This window comes from Phodopus roborovskii, unplaced genomic scaffold, assembly GCF_943737965.1.
Source record: "Phodopus roborovskii unplaced genomic scaffold, PHOROB, whole genome shotgun sequence".
Taxonomy (NCBI): Eukaryota; Metazoa; Chordata; class Mammalia; order Rodentia; family Cricetidae; genus Phodopus; species Phodopus roborovskii.
Window position 1 is genome coordinate 53,783,860 of NW_026126407.1, and position 18,524 is coordinate 53,802,383.

The following is an 18,524-nucleotide window of genomic DNA, read 5'->3' on the forward strand; positions in this document are numbered from 1 at the left end:
TTCTTTATTTTGTTAGTCTTGTTTTGGTGTAATGGAAGCCAGCTGTCCAGACTCTCAAGGAGACTGTTTTCTGAGCTTGAACCAATCAGAGCATGGCGGTGGGGCCTGTGGTCATCTGGTCATTGCATGCTACTTGGTGTTGCTGATGTGTCTGTGGTACGTGTTGGGTTGGACAGGTCCATCACATTAGCTATATGAATGGCTTGCTTGGAATAAGCCTGGGGTACAGATCTCTCTTTATTGATTGGCTCTTGGTTCCTTGTGGTATATGGCTTGGTCTTTATTGCATCTTTTGCCTATCCAACTGGGAGGTGGGAAGTGGAGAAGGTCCCCTGTTCAATGAATTATGGCACTCATAGTGGGGAAGTATATGTGATGTGTACATAACATTGATGAAATACTCTGGCTAGAAAGAAACTCTGGCCACGCTTGTCCTGCTTGCTGATACTCTAACACTCCCTAAGGATTGGTGCATGAAGGTGTCTCTCCATGTTAGGGAACAGAGTAACTAGACCTAGACAGGTTAGAAAAGCACAAAGAACAGAATGTCTTACTATCAAGTTTGACAATAATATGATTGTAACAGCGACCATTTTGTCTATCAATTAAAACATGGTTTTTTTTCTTTCAAATAAATATAGTGCTTTTTGAAAAGTAAGGTAGTACATAAAACTGAAAATTAAGACATAACAATTATCACTTAGAAAGGAAAATAATTTCTATCAAGTTCTGTTTAGATTAGAAGGATGTGTTCATTGGAAATTTACTGTCCAAAAGTTGATGCTTTTAAGAAATATGTTTATATTAAAAATGATTTTAATCATATAATTTTAATCTTATATATATTTTCTTATAGTGGAGGGGTTTTGAGATATTAAAATATAAAAATACATTTTTAAGTAACTAAGAAATATGTGTTCTGGAACATAGAATGAAACAATCATAATTCATAAATATATCTTCTGGGTAAGAGATATTCATTGAAAGTCAGACAAAACTACAAACATTTATTTGCTATAAACATCTAAAATGCTGGAGTTGTGTTAACATGAAGTGCAGCACAAGGCACATAGGCATCCTTAGACTAAGCAAGGAGGCTGTGAGCAACAGGGTCTGCTTTCACTTTAATCTGCTTCATTTTCCAAGAGAGACCTTAAAGTTTCATTGTTTTTATATGAAAAGAAAAGGAAGTATAATAGTGGCAATTCCATATAGCTCAATCTAATATAAACCCAAACAAAATCTTGTCATCTTACATAGTTATAGGGAACTTCTAAGAGTTTTAAGGATACATCTCAGAACAAGAAAGCCAGGACTTGTAGAGTTTAAGCACCATTCAGACCAGGTATCACAAGCTGAAAATTAGATGATTCATTTCAGAGAGTGATAGATTAGTAAAACTGAATAGACATAAGTAGTGTTGTCTTTATTATATGCATGACAGAAATGCAAACATATGTAGATAGGGAGATGGGGGATGGATGAATGGATATGAAGAGAGATAGATAATTCTTAGATCTGTGAGTGAGTGGATAAAGTAAGGTAAACAGAAAGGAAAGAGAGTCAGAACAAGCAGAGGGAAAGAGGGGGCAAGAAATGAAAAGGAAAATGTCAAGAGAAAAAAACAGCGCCTTTTCTCTTTTCTATTTCATAATAAGTGAATCGATGGAGAAGGGAACTAAATTCTTACACAAAACCTTAGTCTGAAGAACCTTAGTCTGAGACTGAAGAGGCTGGGGGATCTGAGTCCATTTCCACTTTTGTAGCACAGCCCCACAGTCTAACTTAGGTGTTATTTTCTAGATTCAGACTTAAGATTGCCAAATTTCTACTGGGATATCAGGCAAATAGCTTTATTTAAGATGATAAGCCATTTTAACATATATATAAAATAATGCACACACACGGAAAATGTAGGGAGTTGGCACCGTAAAAAGCAAATGAGCATCCTGAATAAAAAGTTCACCATTTACATTTAAGGACTTTATTTTCATTATAGAAAGGTTATTTCATGAAAATAGTTGTATCATCTGAACTTGATGATTTTACACTTTTTTTCTAGCCATGAATTAAAATATAGAGAGTTTAATGTATAGACCATGTAGAATGTTTAATGAGGACATACAGCACACAGAAAGGTTAGGGGCATTTCCTGGTTTCCCAATTCTTCCTTTTCAAACCAGGTGTGACAAGAATTTCAACTATTCCAGAATAGGAGAAGCAAGCCTCAAGCCTGTTCTTAGGGACATGTGTAAGGATAGGTCTTACATTCACAGATGTACCACCTTCCAGGGCCCAGAGAGCTTGGAAAATGGAATATAAGGCATCGACTTTCTATTTGGGCACTAGTGAATTCTGCCCATTCTTCCTTCTACCATTCAGCTTTAATGTTCTTCCTCTAGGAATTTGCCAAAATATATTGTACCTTTATTTCTTTTTCTTTCTTTTCTTTTCTTTTTTTTTTTTTTTTTTTTTTTCTTGTTTTCTTGTTAGTTTATAGCCAGTTTCCCTTTCTGTACACTGCCTTGGGAAAACAAATTTTGATAACATGTGGGGGCTTCCTGTTTATGTAATCAATCTTTTCGAGAAACAAACTCTCGAGAAAGTCTAGAGAGGGTATGACAAAACTTGGTCATACCAAGCAAGAATGAAGCTACTAGGTCAACAGAGGGCTAAGGGGTGAGCTCATGAAAGCTCAGGGCAGACACAGGAGTACCATGTGGCATGGCCCAAGGAGATAAAGCCACTGAGGTAGCTCTCTGCTGTCAAGAATGAAATGGCAGTGAGAAGGACCTTTTCCTTAGTAGCCTGTGATAGCCACTTCCTGACGTTGTTCTTGGTTTTAGTTTTTTAGTCATTTTTGTCACTGTGATGAGAAATTCTAAGCTTTTGTTTTTTCAAACAAAAGATACTCTGTCACCTCATAATAGGAATGTAATAAGAATAAGTCACCAGTATCTTTATATCCATTTGTATCCCTGTACCACGGCTGAAATTATAGTCAGGGCTTTATTAAACCTCTATATGGAAAACATCTATATATGTGCATACTCACATGCTCACACAAGAACATGTGCACCAAGATATATGCATGATATACATAATCTTATTTTTATGTGTCTTTGTTTGTCTTTTTTATTTAAAGTTTATTTCCTTAACAGATTCAGTCACATTTTTGAGTGACACACAACCCTTCAAGAAGAGAAAGAGAAGTTAATTGTTCTAGAAAGTTACCAGATATTTAAAAGAAATGCATTTCTGAGATGGCTATGATATCAGACTGAAATGCCAGCAAAAGCCAATTCTTTAATAAACTACATCAACACATCACTGCTTCTTTAAAATTGTTCTGATCTTACATTCTCCAAAAAGTTAAAACTATGCTAATCTATTTTCTCCTAACATGCTCATTAAATTGTTATTGATTTAATTTGAGAACAACTAAGATGATTCTGAAATCCTAAATAAGGAAACAGAAAGCACTTGAAATTTGGGTCTAGAGATGCCAAATTGAAGAGCAAGGAGCAATACTGATACTATAAAGATGAATTACCTGGTTTTCTCTCGTTTTTAAGTTAGAGACCATTCACACATACCCACTCACAGACATTTACTTACACACTCACACATAATTATACACACAAACACACACACACACACACACACACACATTCTTTCAAGCCTTAAATATGCCCAAGTTTTGCCTCAAGAACTAATTACCTTTTATACATAACTTATCATGGCTTCTCTAGTGTTATGCACTGTTGGATGAATATGTAATTAAGGAAGTTAAAAAATAGGCCTGTAATAATCTACAGACTGGACCAACAAGGGACAACAAGGGAGAGATTAAGGGCATTCCAAACCCAGCAGACCATGGCCGTCACAGCCACATGAGAATCCACGTCTGCAGGTGACAAACAAGGTATAACAGCTCCTTTGGTCATGTCATGGCCTGATTATATGCTTTTCAGGTTGCAGATCATTGGCTTGATAGGCCACACAAAAAGCAAATGAAATCCATCTTTTTAAGTGGTACCTTCATAGCCCTTCCACTGTGAACACTTAGAAAACGTTGACTTCCTGGAGGTAGGTCAGGAACCTGTGGTGAGAACACACTCCACAGCCTCTGGCTGAGCCCTTTCCACTACCAACGAAGAGTGAACTTAATAATAACAGTCACCCAGCAGAGCAGAAGGACACACACCCAAGGCAGAATCTTAGTTCATCAAGTATTTATAGATACCTCCCCCTCAAACAGGAGAAAGTTCTTATTTCACTATCATGAGGACCCAAGTTCAGATTCCCAGCAACAATGTGTAAACAGGGCATGGTGGCATATACCTGTGATCCTTATGTTGGGAAACAGTCAAATTTGTAGAGCTCTCTTGCCAGTCAGCCTTGCTCAAAGGCCAGGCTCCAGGTTCAGTAGAAGATCCTGACTCAGGAATGAGATGATGAGTGACTAAAGATTGCTCTGCCATCAACCTATGAATCCTATATATTCATGCACTGGTGCACACACATATATGCTTACACACACATATATATATATATACACAACTCAGCTTCTGTGCCATATTTTCTTTTTACATGTTGTTGTTGTTATTATTATTATTATTATCATCATCATCATCATCATCATCATTATTGGTGGTGGTGGTGGCTTTTCCTTTCTGTTCTCTATGTTGACCTTAGCTCACATGATAAAGCTGCTATCTTTTAGAATGAGGAGGATTTTTTTTCCATTAAAATCTCTCCTACTCTTTCTAAAGGTACCAAAGCAAGTTAGGACCCTAGACCAAAAGCACAGGTTCACTTCCAGAACTGTCTGCTGTTGGTGTTGGTGTTAAGCTATTTCTATATCTGTATATAGCAATTTCATGAAAAAAAAGTCATCTGACAGAAATGGAAGTATTTCATGATTTTTCTCCTCAGTGTAGAACACAGTGATTGATTCTTCTGGAATTCAATGCTATTCAAAACTGTAGTGCATTTCATACTTGATTAGCATACAAAACAGTTAGAGGGACAACTTCTTACTGTCAGGAAGATGGGATGCTGGTGGGTGAGAACTGAAGAGACTCTTCATTAACTAGCTTCCTGGCCTTCCATGGAGGCTTAGTTTTGCTAATGCAATAATGCATAATGTATAGACAGATTAATAGATTCCAAGGAGTTCAAGCAATTAAACCCAAGTATTATTTCTCCTTAGCTATCTTCACAATTTGCCTTGGGATGCTTTAGCCACAGATAGGAGAAGGATGCCACATCTCTGATAACCTTCACCCATGGTCCCACCTACCTGCTGCTGTCTCATCTCCACTCTTCCTTCTTCGGTGACCTCTTCAATGTTTGGCATCTCAAAATCTATTCTCTTGTGACCACCTGCTTCAACTGGCCTCTGGCTATGATTACTTAACCCCTAAGGTCATATGAATAGAGAGTGGTTCTGTGTTAAAATCTCATCATTGGCTGCATAATAGGCTGGCATCTATAAAAAACAAACCCTGCAGTACCTACATCTGGTTTCTTTTAATGTCATTGAGCCGTAGTTTTCTCATCTACTCAGAGGATAGGTCGTACCTATTGGACTGAGAGTTAAGTGAATGTTATAAATCAATAAGCTGGTACATACGTTATTAGTCACTTAATTTCTCATTGATGACTACCTTAGAATAGAGATAATTCACTGAAAGCACTGGCTTGATGGAGGATAGAGCAATAAGTTAACTCCATTTAAATTCTGAGTTGTTTTGCTATCTGATCATCTCTAAGACTCCCAAGAACAGTAGAATGCTGAGATTCTGCATGTTGCTTAGTAGCCCACAACAGTATGAGGCTCAGTTATGTTTGAAACAGGATCTTTTATGTATTGTCCATGTTCTTTAATGTGTACTTGAGCTAATCAATCTATGCTACTGATATACAGAAGATAATTACAAATTTATGTTAAAGCTGGAATTTAATCTTAGGATAATTGTTTAATCCATGGGCAAGTTACAGAGATGACCAATCTTCTACTTGCCTCATCTATGAAGTGAGAGAGTTGAGTGGTCACTAACTCTTCAGCTTCCTGAGAAAATGCCCATTGGTTTTGAACAAAAGCTCTTCAGCTATAGCCTGAGATCAGCACTCAGTATATCATCACCATTTTCACTATCATTACCATCATCATCACCATCATTCCCATCATCACTATCACCATCACCATCATCATCACCATCACCAATGTCAGCTCCATGTGTGTTTAGTGAATTCAAGAACATTTTCCCCACACTCATGCTTCTGCTTGTATGTGGATCCTCTTCTCATTCACCTTCAAAAGAGATGGAGTTACCAGAGATGTACCTGATTCCTAAAAGAGACACCTAACCCCTTCCAGGACAAATCAAGCCCCAAAATCACCGCCCACTGTCCTTCTTTTAAGTGGGGCAGACCATAACACTAGCTTCCACATTGTTCTCCTTTCTTATTAAATATACACAGAATCTATGAGGAACATATATTTTAATTTCTAGCTTGATTTCCCAGTGAGAAGACTAGAGCCCTAAAAATTGAGATAACTTTTCTATCTAACGTGACACAGCCTGTACTGACAGCCCTGCATTCTAGATTCACTGCTAGCTCTGTTTCATCTTAGTTAGAATATAGTGGGAAGTGGGTGAAATGGTAAATGTTAGAAAGAGATTGAGATGACAGAGGAAGGTGTGCATGGTCTCCAGGTTGGAGAAAAGTCAGAAAAGTCCAAGGTTATCTAGTCAAACAGTCACAGTTAGGAGAAACTGGAAAGTCTCTTCATTTGAGCCTATTTTAATGCAACATAAGCAATGGAATTGTGCCTAAATGAAGTGAATAAATGTGCCTTCATATATTTATCTTTTCAATATGGGAATCAAGATAGTTCCCTCTTAGAGATTTTCTACTTCATTTGGTTATTCATTGTTTCACCTGTATATGCCACATCTCATGTATCTATGATATAATATACATGAAAACCCAAATACAAATAACCACAGGGAAGGAAAACATATATAATTCACTGGGATATGTACCTTCCATAACACACTGTTGGAAGTGAACATGGAAGAGAGACTGAACACTGGTCAAAAGCAACCATATCACTCTCTTAAGTAACAAAACTGAAATACACCTGAGAGTATGAGGTTGAAGGCAGACACATCCAAGACAGGGCTTCCACAATGGTACAAAGTCCCTGAGAACATGCCACATTCCCATGGCTTAGCTCTGTATCCTCAAGGCTCATCTAAAAAAACAATGGAACTATCAAGATGGATCAGTGGGTGAGGGTGTCTGCCATCAAGCCTAATGACCTGATCCCAAGGACCCACATGGTAGAAGAGAATCAACTCCATTAACTTTTCCTCTCACCTCCACATGTGTATTGTGATATGTGTGGCCAAACACACACACACACACACACACACACACACACACACACACACACACACACAAATCCCTACTGGTCATCAAGTTTGGAACCCCCTGGGCCATATAATTACCAGATTCCCCAGAACCTACAGATAGAATCAAATTGACTTCATCCAGTTACTATGTTGGGGGACCCCTGCTGTCACCTTCCAGGTCAAGAAAACAACTCACAGGCTGTAAGGGGTTTGTAGTCAGCTGCAGGGTTTTAATATGCATAAGTGTTGTGTTAGGTTTGAAATGTACAGCATTTTATTCACAAAGATTCACTATGAGGAACATAGACCTGGAGATTTTAACAATAGTAATATAGAATTGAGAAGCCAAAGAGTGAGGAAATGATAGAGCCTTCAACAATAAAACTTAACATTGGCACTCTTTGAGAAGGGACAGTTATAGTTGGGCCTCACTTGTTCATGCCAAAGCCTACCCTTTAACCTTTGTCTGGCTTCTCAGATCCCCTTAAGAAATACTAGCAGGTCACTCTTTTCACTTGACACTTAGAATTCAGTGGATAATTATTTTTAAAGATTTAATTATTTTAAAGATTTAACCTGGGGGTGGGGGAAGTGAGAAATAAGATGATATATGGTAAGCCACAAGACTAATTTAAATATGCCACCAGCTGAGTCAGATGGACTCTGGATGGTTGATCTATGGAAACCATCTTAAAATGGAAGGAAGTCTGTGGATAAATAAATGAAGTATGCATGGGAAGCTGAATATACTCATAATCATCTCTCTCAAGCTTCAGTTATATCACATGCAAAAGAGAATTCAAATATCTATCATTTTGTCCCAAAGAAACCTAAGATTCAAAGCAATATAATAGGACATTTCCCTAGACGAGCACAATACTACTAGTTATAGAAGATCCCCCATATGACTTCCTCTGAGCAGAATCTCAGAGGATGTGGGGGTAAGGAGATAGGTTCCAGATAACTATTCTCATCTTTCCTTTTCACCACTTAGAGTTTTGTCTCAAATGCCCTGCCTCAGTTTTCTCATCTTTGGCAGGGGTAACCATAACAGGGATCCTAAGAAAAGTGAAATAAATATGTAGGCATGAATAACATTTAGATGTCTCATATCACAGGCAAGTGCTCAATTCATATATGTACGCATATACATGCATATATGCAATATATATATATATATATATATATATATATATATATATATTGTGTGTGTGTTTTTCAAAACAGGGTTTCTCTGTATTGCTTTGGAGCCTGTCCTGGAACTCACTCTGTAGACCAGGCTAGCTTCAAACTCACAGAGATCCAACTGCTTCTGACTCCCAAATGCTGGGATTAAAGGTGTGTACCACCAACACCTGGCTCAATCCATGTTTGATAGAGTCTGGAGTCTCAAGAAGCATAGCTCTTAGCACTTGGAATTAAAGTTTCACTAATCCAGTGAAGGCTATTAACATAGTATGACCACCATCAGAGTGTCCCTTGGACTCTGAGCCACATCAACCAAGGCAGAATCCAGAACACAGGAGACCCAGCTGGTAGGTAACACTCCCCTGAGCGTTCCCTGTGAGTCTGTGGATCATTCAATCAGACAAGCAGCACTCTGGTGCACTTGAAAATGACCAGGAGAATAGAAGCAGCCCACGCTTGAGCTCTATCCACAAAGACACTCATTCAGTGTGTCTTGGATATGACTTGGTTGCCAGGAATATCAGAAGTTCCCCCAGGTAAATGCTGTGTTCAATCAAACTTGAGAATGACTCAGTCAGACACTGTCATTTACAGCCAAAGTACAAACCAGTGTGTTTAAAATGGGGTGTAAGGTGAAATGTAAATGCATGGATCTGTATGGAATGTAGAAAACAACTGATGGTTAGCATAAGGAGGTGGCCCATGGTACCAGCCTCCCTTCTTGTCATGAGAGATAACTCTATATCTGAACTACTAGCTTGGGCCATTTAATTCTTTCTGAGCTTGTTTGAAGCTACAATTTTCATCCTTGTTTGTCTCTTTCTGGTCATTTGGGATAAATGGCTTCATAGAACAATCAACATGTGGCCTATTTACATGCATCTAAATAAAGCATTTGTCTTAAATTGTCCTTCAGGGTAAAAGGAATAGAAATATCCTAAAATGCATAGCAAAAGGTGATGGACACTAATGTGGCCCTTGAGTAGTCCAGTACCATTGCTCTACTGGCCATCACACTGCCACCACCCCTCCTTACCACCTCTTTGAGCCTCTTTGACACAACTTTCTATTGATCTCACTCATAATCAACCAATGGAAGCAAATGCTTAGAAGGCTGGTGGCAACACAGACCCATATTTAATGAGCTCTGTAGAAAAGCACTTTGCTGACATTTTTATGGGGCTCTTTCTGGAAGGGAATGGGACTGGTTATGGGTATTTGATAATAAAGCAGGGTAGCACAGGATCCATGCTTAAATTGGCCATCAGTTTTGGAAGGCATTTTGTAAGTCCTTCTGGTACTAGAGCAGTATGTTTCCTTCTCTCTGCCACTACTGGAAATTATCTTTAGACCTTTAAGATTTGATACTATTTAACAGAATCCAGTTAAGCCAATTCTTTATAGGAAGTGAGTTTTTGGAGCAGATATGATATCCGTTGTTCATGAAGCATCTTCAAAAATTCTAACAGTGATGTAGGACAGATACTCAGAAGCCTCAGGAAAGAACATCTGTAGAACCCAGCACCTTGAGACCAGATTGTGTGATAAAGTAAGACCCCCTACCTCCAAACAAACAAGCAATAAGAAAAGACCCAATGAGAAGAAAAAATCCAAGAGAAGAAGGCTACCAGAAGGAATGGTGGATGGTAGGAAAGAAGGAAGAAGGAAAAGAATAAAAAGAAAGAAGGAAGAGAGAAAGAAGGGAAAGAGGGAGAGGTGAGAGGAAGAGGGAAAGAAAGAAGAGCAGGAAAAAAAATAACATTTTAAGCGTTAAAGTCATGGTTCCCAAAAGATCACTCTTAAAGGCAACATCATATTACATAAAATCCTGAAAAAAATAAGATTGAATTATTTTAAAAATATACCTGTGGGTTTAATTTTGCCAGTTTTTTCTATTCCTTCAATAACCATTTAACATCTGTGTGGGTTGCATATATTGAGCCCTGCTCACCATATCTAGGTGAATTGGAATTGTAGGAGTTGGGCTTGTAGCTCACTTGTCAGAATGCTTGTCTACCATACATGAAACCCTGGGTTGAATCCATAGCATCAGGTAAAACTAGGTGTCAGGGCATATGCCTGAAATTGTAACATTACATATGTGGAGGCATTAGGATCAGTTCATTGTCACCATTGGTTATACAGACTAATCCATAGAAGAGAGCCATGCAGAAGCAACATACATGCTTGCAGAGTCTTGCAGAACTGGGGAGTAGAGTCAGGCAAAGCTGTTTAAACACCACACACACACACACACACACACACACACACACACCATGCATATGGGAATGCCCCTTCTAATAGCCCATCCTGTGACTTGACAAGGCTGCCGTGTTCAGTTATTGCTGAGCTTCTGTTATGGGCACCTTGTGAATAGGTCCTTCTGAGTGCTTGTCTGAGGCATGCTGGGTGTACGCTACATGTGGGTTCAGCATGCCAAATCTCACTATCCCTTATGTAAGTCAAATCAAATTCCTTTCCACATAGCTCTTTCATTTTCAGATATATCAACTGTATTGCTCCTCTAACCTAGGGAATCTGAAACTCAATAGTTTCTAAGTTTCAAAAAGTTTGGGACATAATAAAAATGTAGCAAAGATTCAACAAAACTTTTATTGTTTTAAGATAGGTGACAAATGAACTTAGTTTTGACTTTTGATTTATAGAAGACAGTATTCTCAGAGAGTGTATAATTTTGTTAGAATTTTATTGGTTTAGAAGCGACTAGAATTTTCAACTGGATGTTAAATTCCAGGGAATGTTCAAGAGGTATCTCTGTTTATATTCAAAGGTGCACCTCTTGTGACAGTAAAACTCTCCTAAGATGTTTTATGAAATGCTCAGTTGCTGGATATTTTTTGAAACACTGGAACAAAGGCAATCATATTAAGACGCTCCCAGAAATTCATTTATCTGGGTTCTTGCTCCCTATGCTCAGTAAAAATCTTACAAATGAGAACCCAGAACCTCTCTGGGGTTTTTAAGGCATTTAAGACCTTAGCCAATCTCAACAAGACATTCTAATCGGCATGGTATAGACATTCATATTCCTAGGGAAATCAACAGTACCTCTGCATTCAAACAACTTACATTGTGGAATTGCCATCACTGAAAATGCCTTACAGGGAGGTTTTATCATCTGTCTGGATTTAGTATATCAAAGAGAAATAGAATTTTCCATTTCTTAAAAAAAATGTTTTTTTCCAAAATGCCTCATTACAAAAATAAACTGAGAGAAGTGAGGAAATGGCTTAGGGGGTAGAGCATTTGCCGTGCAGTTTTAAGGACCTGAGTTCAAATCCCTCAACGATTCACTTAAAGCCAGGCATGGTGGTGTATGTCTGTAGTTACAACACTCCTACAGTGCAATGGAAGGCAGAGACAAGAAAATCCCTGGAAGCTTACAGGCCAGATGTACACAGCTGGAAATAACAGGAGATGCTGTTTCAAATAAGATGGAGGGCAAAGACCAACACTAAGGTTGTTCTCTGACCCCCCACATGCGCATTATAGCATACACATGACCCCCCCAAAAAGAATAATTTGGTAAGTTAGGTATTGTTTCAGTTGATGAGATTTTTATCTTCATAGTTTGATAAAAAAAAAACTTTTATATCCATAACCTGATTTCATAGAATGTTCTCTTCTGCAATGAAAGTATTTTTCGTTCCTTTTAAAAACAGTTTTGAATATTTCATCATAGTATATGGAGTTTTATGGTATTTCTAGTTAGTCCTGGTACACTCTTTTCCTAATCAGTCTTTATTTTTGAAAAGTTGTACTATATATTTAGCATAAAAACCTATGTAAGCACAACTGGAAATAGCTTGGCCTGGCATGTTTTGGTAACACGCAGTATTAATACTCTGGCACAGTAATAGCTTGTACATGCCCACATCCTGATGCCCTCATGATTCCATTTAAGTGGTCCCGCATGCCTGTTTTGTGATCTTTCCAAGCTTTCCAAGTCCACGGTACATCAGCACATTTCCTTGCCACACCCATGCAGACGCAGCCCCCTCCCTACCCTTCACCTGTGCACATGGAACCAATTGCCAGAGAGCACGTTTCCCCCTGAGCGAGCAGTATTGTGAATTTTATCTTCTTTTCCAGAAATCAGTTCGTCTTCGTTGCAACAGATGAAATTTCTTGTAACACCTCTGCAGGTAACAGACATTCCTACTTCCTGATGCTCCCATCTGAGTCCCAGTTTCCTTTTTTTTTTTTTTTTTTTTTTTTTTTTTTTGTCTTTCTTCATCTTCTTCACATGCTGCAGTTAGTCACTAGAGCACTAGAGTAAGTTTAGTTTTTATAAAGAGAGGAAGAAACCATATATTTTTGAGTGTAGCTGAAGGTCTTAGGATCTACCATATGGAAAATACATGAGACATTTTGGTAATGCTGATGTTTGTATTTCTGGTTTTAATAATACCTGTTTCAGAAGGCTAACACTTGTGGTAAACAAATTCACAACAAAATTCATGGGATAATCAGTATTCTTATTGTAAAATACTGACCAAGGGAGCTTAGGGACATGACGTGACTCAGTGCTTTTGACATACTGTATCTATGTTCAGAGAGGTTGAATTGGGGATTATTTGGGAGCTTTATAGACCACTACTGGCCATAAGTGAATCCACAAAGCTAGTGGTATTAGGAAATATGATTATGTCTGTCTTATAAGAAGGGGATCTTCCTTTCATTAGCTAAGGTCCTCTGTTTCCTTTCCTTCAACATATCAAATATCAGGACTTAAGGGAAGGAAGGTTTATTTTGCTATCAATACCAGGACATTGGTGAATAAAAATTGCCTAGTTGCATGATATGTTCATCAAAATAATCCCTCTTATTTTGCTTTGGTGTGCTTCGGACAACGAAATTTGGAATTACTGGATTAAAGTCTCTCAATGAATATTAGATCTCACTCCCTTTTTCTCTCTCTCCTTTTTTTCTCTTCTCTTCCTTTTTTTGTATGTGTGTGGGAAGGACTAAAGTCAGATGACAACTAGGTAATCTTGTCAATGGGATGCTTTTGCCCAAGGAAAGTGGATGTAACAGCTATAACTAAGCATGTCCTATGATGTTTGAAAGCAAGTACACCATCCAGCCTTACACACAGAGTGTGCATCTGTTGCCAGTCACTTTATCAATAGAGTAGTAAACAAAGGTGCCAATTACTAAGAATGTTTCAGGTCCTGTTTAGAGTCTTTGGAGAGAATTATGAAAGGGAGAGCAGAACTAAGACTGTGCTTCTGGCAGGGCCACACAGGTCTCTGCACGTGGTTCATTTATACAGGCATTCTCTGACTTTTTTAAATAGGGTTTCAGTTTTATTCCAAGAGTTACAGGAGCTTGGTTTCTAAAGCAACTGCTTAGGCCATTTACATAAAGCTTCTCTGCTAATGCCTCTGCTCTCTCCTCCCCTTATCTCTATGTTCATATAGCTCTGCTTCTCCCAGTTAGAGATGCTGCCAAAGCTCACACCACACTAATGCCTCACAGTGGAAGATGGCCTATTAATTGCATGTCTGAGAGTGACGGGGTGAGAAATAGTTTTCTGGGACACCGGGATAACTTAACATTTCCAGAGAGTAGCAATGAAAAGGAAATGGTATGGGAGAGAATGGAGTTCCGAGGAATGGTGGTTTAGCATGTGAGCGAGTGTTATCTGTGGATGGATGCATGCTGCAGACTTACTTGTCTTCTCTGTTATACTTCACATGTGTTCAGTGTGTCTCAAGCTATATTTTGACACCATAAATAAAAAAAATAAAAATGGGAGACTGGCAATATCCAAGGTAGATATTGATCACATCCCATGGTCTGGCATCCCCTGTTATGTTAGCAACTGATCCTCAAGCAACCTTCTATAAAGAAGTAACATGTAATGCTTGCATGAACACAGCCTTGCTCTTCCCCATCCTGTATTCTCTAGGAGGACTGCTCAGTACATTTTTAATGAAGTGCTATAGATAACATTTCAAAGATACCACTGTTCCTCAGATGGCCATATTAATAATGTGTTGTGTGCTTCCTAAGGTCTCATTTGAACTGGAAGGGTTGAATCAAGGAGGAGGAAAAAAGATACCCATATCAATCAGATTCCCTTGCAGCTAGCCTGTTTCCCATACAGAGTCAAACTGAAAACTCAGAACTGCAATGAAATTAATACCTTCTAAGAGATCTTCCCTTGTAAGCTGCAAAATCCCAATACACATACATCCTACATAACCCACCTGTTGGGACCCCCATTCACTTTCCAAAGCAGTTTCATAGAGGGAGGCCTGTTGCATCCTTTGCTTTTGCTTAAGAGGAGAAAATTATCAATGAGCAGGGCTGAGGAAGAGCTTGGTGATAGGAAACATGCCTAGAGGAATAAACACCTGGGTTTAATCCCCTACATTGAATTTAAAAAAATCAATATCCTTTAATTTTTTTGGAAGGCTTGCTGGATTTTATTAAAATTCTTAAAAGGATGGATTTTGGGAATGGTTGCAAATGGTGGAAGTTAGGAACAGGCAGTTTTTGACTTAGTGATGGTGAGATGATCAACACCAGCAGAGGCAGTTCATGATCTGTTGCTTGAGCTTCCCAAGGCAAAGGGGGCATATTTTACAGAGAATATCCTCATGTTGGTTCTGCATTTGCTAGCTGCATAGGGTAGTTGCACATTCACATTTTTTTTTTTTTGTCTGTGAGAAAATATGTAGGAACAACAATTTTCGTACTCAGTCACTTTTCCTCTAGATGGGGCTGCCCCTTTAACAGCATGGCGTAGGGCTAACTGTTGCATCTACCTAGGCCACTTGAAGTATCTGTTAACCTCCCATAGTTTGGAGTCTGCAGAATTGTAAAGTATGGAGGGGATGGTTTTTCCTTCCAAGAAAATCCCCTGCCTCTGTGAGTCACAAGAACATTTCTAGCATAAACTAGTGACTGTAGCAGAACAATATGGTTGTTATGTGAGATTAGAGGCTGAAAATCAAGTTGCTTAATGGCTAGAATTCTTTCAGGTCTTTGTAGTTATGGAGCTGTTGTCACATTCTGGGAATGCACATAACTCCTGGGGTCACAACATTAAAAAATTCAGAATGAGCCATTGGCAGACAAATTTCCATTGTAATGGAAAGCATACCCCAAATCATGCAGATGAAAAAGCATAAGATATGCCTGTATATAAAGTTGGACTGGAGCCAACAAGATAGCTCAGTGAATAAAGGTTCTTGCATCAAACCTGATACTTTGAATTTGATTCCTGGGGCCTATATGGTAGGAGTAAACCATCTCTCCAAAGATGCCCTCTGAGCTCCACATGCCTGCTATGGGACATGCACACCAATGTATAAACACACATGCGTGCACACAGAGTAAAAGTGACAATGAAGTAAAAATAAATTTAAAAGATAGAGTTGGAACAACATCTAACTAATCAAAAAACAGCAGGGGAGAGGGACGCTAGGTGCCATGCAGCTTTAGCTCCCATGGCCAGAGACACTTTCTAGACTAGGGTGACATTGTAAGACACTCAAATCTAATCAGAGAATGAACCAAGTGAAGTGTTTCATTCGTGTTGCTGTTTTAAAAACAGCCAACAAAAATTGACGTAGGAATAGAGAGAGCCTATTCTGTTTGTGGTGCTAAACTACAATCCTTCACTTGGGAGATACCAAGGCAGGAACTCAAGCATCCAATCCCATCACCCCATTGTCAAGGACAAGAAGGACACACATGATACATGCAGCACTCTTGCTCTCATCCAGCTTGCTTCAGTCCTGTGTAGGTCAGGACCCTCTGATCAGGTAGTGGTACTACCCACAATGGGCTGGGTCAAAACAGCCCCTCACAAACATGCCCATAGGGCACCCTGATAAAGACAATCAACTCAGACTTTCTCCCAATAGAGTCTAAATTGCAATAAGTTGACAACTTTTTGCAGCTGAAGTTCATCAAGTTAAACAGACAACCAGAGCAAAGGCGGTGCAATTAGGCATGCTTACCTTTTCAGGAGCAAAATGTCCAGGATGGTCAGAGCAAGTGTGTATCAGTGCTATCAGGGAAGTAGCAGGAGCTCAGAAAGGCAGCTCAGACAAGTTAAGACTAGAAGGCTGTGAAACCATCTGACATCTTCTGTAATCACTGGGAGATTCATTTCGATCTCATTATTTATCACAGGCAGGCAGAGATCTTGGTAGAGATCAGAAAGGTATGCAATAAAAACAGGAGAAAAAAGCCTCTATGGAGATTCTTGACAGTGTGGAGAGGGGTGGTGACAGCCTCCGGTGATGCTTGGCCATAGGATTTAAGGAATGCTTGTTTTTGAAAGTTTTTGAATGATGTTTGATAGGAGAATAAGAAGAACATACTCATAGGGTTGGGAAGCACAATCCCAGTCCACATTAAATGGGACTCTTGGGTTACAGTCACCTTCCCTATGACTGTGACTTAAGGAAAGAGGGTTGTATTTTAGCTCCCAGCTTGAAGGCACCATCCACCATGATTGGGAAAGCATGAGAGCAGGAGACTGAGGCAATGGGTTACATTGGATCTACAGTCAAGAAATAGAGAGTAATGAATGCTTTGTTTTGTTTGTTTGTTTGTTGTTTTGTTTTTAGTGTCTGGGACACCATCCATGGGGTGGTACCACCCACATTCAGTGTAGATCTTCCTTCTTTGAGTAAACCAATCTAGAATTTCCCTCACAGATGTGCCAGAAATTTGTCTCCTAGATAGTGCTACACCTTGTCAACTTGACAATCAATACTGACCATCACAACCCTCTCTCTTCCTCTAGTGTGGTATGAGATCCAGGTGTAGAGGGTGGCATTAAGTCCTTTGCCCCTGAAACAGCTGTGTCTCTTTTATGGGCTTTACTGAATTCTTCAGGCTGCATCAATAACTTGCTATTATTGAGTGAATTCTGTGAGCTGGCATGTAGTAAGTTACATTTGTACATATATATGTGTATAGGAGCTACAGAACTGGCTCAGTCAATAATGTTCTTGCTAAACGATCATGAAGACTTGCTTCCAAGCACAGAACCCATATAGAAAAGCAGACTCGGTTTCCAATGCTTATGATACCCCAGTCAGTGTCTCTGAAAATCCTAGCTAAATGAAAATAGCAAAATCTGTGGGGGCCATCCACTGTGAGGCAGGTCTCTTAAATAATGGAGCAATATTTGGCACATCCAGGGCACCAGGTTGAATATAAGCACTGTTTCCTTCCTTTATTCCCATTGAGCCTATATGCATGCACACACCTGCAATAAAATTTCAGATAATATTTAGAAGAAATTGCTAAATTGGTCATTCCTTTAATGGATCCTTCAGCAAGTTCCCTCTAATTGTCCCCCCTGCATCGGGGTCTTCTGATTACTCAGCAAAGTTGTCAGGAAGAAAACTGACTTGTGGTTAATTGGTGTTGTTGCCAGTGGAATGTGATGTGCACTTTGCTACCAGATGCAGAGGGAACATGTAAGCAAAGATAATTTGGTAAAAATAATAATTCTTTCTATTGTAAGCTTACTGTATATGAGGCTCTGTTCCATGCTTGTGGCATACAATAACAATAAAATATACTCATAAAAACAAAATGTCCTTATTATTTGCCTGGTAAAATTAGAGATATATAGATAATTCTAAAGTTACCTAAGTAGAAGGCAACAACAATGAAAATTTAGGACAAAAGTATCATTATTAAATTCAGAACATAAGCCCATTCAGTTCCCCTGTCCTGCTCTGTAGCCCTGAACATTGGATTCCTGGGGCTGAAAAGGGAGCCTGAAAATCATCAAGTTCTCCTGGGAAGTTCCATAGCAGAGTTACACACACACCTGGGAAATTTTTTTTATAAATTGGTAAGGAGAGTACTGGAGACCTTTACAGATGTGGGTCTTCTACTATCTTGACT

General features: G+C 38.9%; 1 protein-coding gene across 21 annotated transcripts in view; it reads left to right on the forward strand.

Annotated features, from left to right (window-relative positions):
* Positions 1-18,524, forward strand: part of Rbfox1 (RNA binding fox-1 homolog 1) — a 1,049,790-nt gene that overhangs the window by 1,018,238 nt on the left and 13,028 nt on the right. For 12 of the 21 annotated variants that reach the window (XM_051181369.1, XM_051181375.1, XM_051181367.1 and 9 more), the window contains one exon: positions 12,729-12,781. The exons of the other annotated variants lie outside the window; for them this stretch is intronic. In XM_051181369.1, coding sequence (XP_051037326.1) covers positions 12,729-12,781 — 53 coding nt within the window. The remainder of the gene's footprint in view (positions 1-12,728; positions 12,782-18,524) is intronic. 21 annotated transcript variants of the gene reach the window in all.